The sequence below is a fragment of the Hordeum vulgare genome, chromosome 1H (genome assembly GCF_904849725.1).
Source record: "Hordeum vulgare subsp. vulgare chromosome 1H, MorexV3_pseudomolecules_assembly, whole genome shotgun sequence".
Taxonomy (NCBI): Eukaryota; Viridiplantae; Streptophyta; class Magnoliopsida; order Poales; family Poaceae; genus Hordeum; species Hordeum vulgare.
The window spans coordinates 289,677,306-289,681,009 of record NC_058518.1 but is presented as its reverse complement, the minus strand read 5'-3'; the positions used below and the strand labels follow the sequence as shown (position 1 = coordinate 289,681,009).

At 42.8% G+C, this 3,704-nt stretch overlaps 1 protein-coding gene across 1 annotated transcript; it reads left to right on the top strand.

The window, feature by feature from the left end:
• The first annotated feature begins 1,071 nt into the window (after positions 1 to 1,071).
• LOC123431439 (basic transcription factor 3-like) lies at positions 1,072 to 3,496 on the top strand. Its single transcript, XM_045115217.1, has 6 exons — positions 1,072 to 1,196; positions 2,035 to 2,102; positions 2,363 to 2,511; positions 2,592 to 2,648; positions 2,879 to 2,917; positions 3,105 to 3,496. The coding sequence occupies exons 2-6, from the start codon at positions 2,035 to 2,037 to the stop codon at positions 3,308 to 3,310; spliced, it is 519 nt and encodes a 172-aa protein (XP_044971152.1). The 5' UTR covers positions 1,072 to 1,196; the 3' UTR covers positions 3,311 to 3,496.
• The last annotated feature ends 208 nt before the right edge of the window (positions 3,497 to 3,704 follow it).

Sequence of the window (3,704 nt, the reverse complement as noted above, 5' to 3'; positions counted from 1 at the left end):
TTACCAAAACCACATACGAAGAAATTGTGTTTTCACTTACACATATATGTTGCACTAATATTACTAGAAAAAAGGTTTAAAGCGGGATTTGAATACTTGATATTTGGTTCAGTTTCTTTTAAAGACCAATTTGTATTGTTGCATAAAACTGTGGCATTCGTGTGAAAGTGAGATATTTTGGAAGAGATAACTTGATGGATGTTTTCTAATCTAATTACCCTAGTCACACGTCGGGTGGTTGGACAAAAGCATGTGCATGTTGGACTACGGCTGGTAAAATCACCGATGTGGGTAGATGGTGTGTCGTGTGTGGTGTCTATGCCTTCTTTGGATTCTGCATGCAACGAGTACATGATTAAATTAAAACGAATATTATGCTAGGTAGTATATTTAATGATTTTTTACTATACTATGCGTCTTAAATGATGGTTATTGATCCATATGCATGCAACCCGTTCAAATATGATATTAGTGAGCGTCGTGTCGTATATGGAAGAAACTTTTCACTTACATTTGATCTACAATATATGTGCCATTGGTCATTCAATGAAATTGTACCACAACATCAATGACCTCACTAGCTCCTCCATTAATCCGTCGGCATTCAAACAACTGTTATTAGAGATTAAATGACTTTTGAAAGGTCATGAGTTTATTCCTTAAAAAGATGATCGTCTACAAAATAGGGTTGCTCACTGCTTATCTAATCATGATCGTTCTAATATCAGACTATATTTCTGAGCTAGTATTAACTGACTGCTATCCTATATTCATGAAATAAAACTCTTATTTTGTTTATATATAAAAGAGAGAGAGAGAGAGAGAGATTATGAACCAATTCCTAGAGACATTTTCCGTAAATACGTGCTACCGCGCGCGTGCATTTCTCAACTGACCACACTGCCACCCGAACACAGTCACAGGGAGGCCGCAACACACGCACGCACCCGAACGCCGAGCGCATACCCTCCGCTACAAGCACCGCAGCCGTGCATCGAGCATCGCACGGCCAGGATTCTCCTGGGGTTAAAACCCTAAAACTAAAAGAGGGCTCGCACCGAGCAACCCAGCCTCCCGTCCCAACCCCTATCCGTTCCTCCACTCCTGGTCTCTCCCGCTCCTATCCTCTCCTTCCCCCTCGCGCCGCCGCCGGCGCCGACGCCGACGCCGCGGCTTCCGCTCCTCCCCCAGCCAAGGTGAGCTGCTCCCCGCTACCGCTGGCTGTAGCACCATCTCTTAGCGTCAAGTATGGCATCAGCGCGGTTTTGTTTGCTCCAGGAGCGATTGGATCTGTGCTTTTTGCTGGCTTGGGTAGGTGCACGTGCCTTCGCCAGATTCGGCTCGCGCTATGCGACTCGGGCAGTTGTACTGGTTTCCTCGACGGGCTAGTGATCGAATCTGGATTCTGGAAGCGGCGCTTCCGCTGTGTTCTGTGTAGTGCGTATGCTACTTGGTAGTGCTTTCAGTTATGGAAGATAGTTGATGTATCGTATGAGAGGTGGGATTTGCTTGGTCCCGGTCTCGTCGTTGGGAGAGCTTTATTAGTACTATGTCATTTTAGACTAAGCACAAAAATGGGTGGATATTTTTACATTCAATGGTTATTACTAGCTTTTATATCGTTATAATAACAAATATCAGAGCAATGGGCGATTTATTCCAGCACAGTAGTAATGTCACTATGTCGGCTGTAGTGTCAGCACAGGAGTAATTAGTAGTAGTATCTTTGATTAGTGGCTCACCAGACATGAACCACAAGTGACTAACATTGGTCCGGTTTTGCCATGTCTGCTGTCTTTGTATGTGTGATTAGTTAGGAAGCATCAGTTACTTGTTTGAACCTGATGTGGTCGATGTTATTCCCTGTCTATGCGCAGTTGCATCAAAATCTTGTTAGTTTATTGAGCTTCATGGTTTCTGTTTTTACGTGGGCCTTTACTCTGTTGTTGTTTGTGAATGTATCTCGTTAGGGTGGCTTGCCTTGTGCCTAACTGAAAGAACCACATAGTGATCTTATTTTTGTATCTCATGCAGATGAATGTAGAAAAGCTCAAGAAAATGGCAGGTGCCGTGCGCACCGGGGGGAAGGGTAGCATGCGCAGGTGCTTCTTCTTTCCATAGATGTATCCATGATATTTGCACTTGAATTTTTTTTCTGTATACTGGCATGTAAGGTGGTGTTGTGCTTCAACATGTGCATTTTGGCATATATATGGAAACAGTGCTACACACATTATTATTATTCTCTTGACATTTTAAGATTGATTAATATGTTATGTGTACATGTGATATCTATACCAGTGGGATGCTAGTGAATTGTAACCCCATTGTCATGTTTAATATGGACTCTGTGTTGGTGTAGGAAGAAGAAGGCTGTACACAAGACCACAACTACAGATGACAAAAGGCTCCAGAGTACCCTGAAAAGAGTAGGAGTGAACACCATCCCTGGTATCGAAGAGGTCAACATCTTTAAGGATGATGTGGTTATTCAGTTTCTGAATCCTAAAGGTGACACCCCTTGACAATAAACTCAGTTCTACAGGATTAGTTTTCCACTTCCTTACATCCGTTTCTTGGTTTCCTTGCAGTGCAAGCTTCAATTGGCGCTAATACATGGGTGGTCAGTGGAACTCCACAGACAAAGAGTATGCTTCCTCCATTAACATGTCTTTGATATTGTTTGCCATCGGTCATTTATTTGGTTTTCTACTTCATTCATGTTCTTCTACCCACTTACAAAATTGGTAGCTATTTTGTATGCTGTACGCATGTCTGTTGTCCATTGGAATAGTTGAATGCTCTCTGTAAATTACTAGTTTCTTTTCTGATGCGTGTGTAACAGTATTCGTATTCTAATTTTTCCTAATCTCAACAGAACTGCAAGATCTGCTGCCATCAATTATCAATCAACTTGGTATGTCTCTCTACATTCAGTATTCATAAATACATATCCAGTTTAAAGTTCAAAGTTTACAGTGAAGTAATAATTCACAAATTGTTTTCGTCAACTGCTGGCTCCTCTGCCTTTACTATATACTCCCTCCGTCCCAAAATAAGTATCTCATCTCCCCTTACCTTTTTTAACTGTTCCTTGTGTTCAGGTCCTGACAACTTGGACAACCTCCGGAGGCTTGCAGAGCAATTCCAAAAGCAGGTCCCTGGTGGTGCCGCTGGCATCGAGGCTGGTGCCAGTGCAGGTGCTGCTCAGGCTGACGACGATGATGATGTCCCTGAGCTTGTCCCTGGAGAGACATTTGAAGAGGCCGCAGAAGAGAAAAAGGCAGAAGAGAAAAAGGCAGAGTCGTGATTTTGATGCATGTTTACTGTTGTGAAGGGTTATATGTTAAGCGGCGTCATTAGAGACCTCTCCCCTTTCGAGAACTCTGACCTACCTTATTTGTGCCAGTGGTCCGGTTTTGTCATGTACGTCAGTTTCGTATGAGATGTTGGTGGAATTTTGCATCAAATTACATGCCTCTTTTGGTTGCCCTCATTCTCAAATCGTCAAGTGTCTTTAAACGTTTCACTACCAACCCTATGTACTTCCATCATAACTGCCACGCTTTGCCCATGGATCTGTGATTTGATCGCTGGAGGTAATCTGAGCTTATCAACACTGTAAATCGGACTGATGCTGGCACCAACGATTGGACTATCTATTTGGTCCCATGAATGTGATACAGGAGCAACGTGTATTTGTG

Bases quoted from the DNA above. Each gene is read 5' to 3' on its own strand.
- LOC123431439 (XM_045115217.1), top strand. From the start codon at position 2,035: ATGAATGTAGAAAAGCTCAAGAAAATGGCAGGTGCCGTGCGCACCGGG. The intron at 2,103-2,362 runs GTGCTTCTTCTT...GTGTTGGTGTAG, and splicing joins GGGAAGGGTAGCATGCGCAG to GAAGAAGAAGGCTGTACACA. The intron at 2,512-2,591 runs GTGACACCCCTT...GTTTCCTTGCAG, and splicing joins TCAGTTTCTGAATCCTAAAG to TGCAAGCTTCAATTGGCGCT.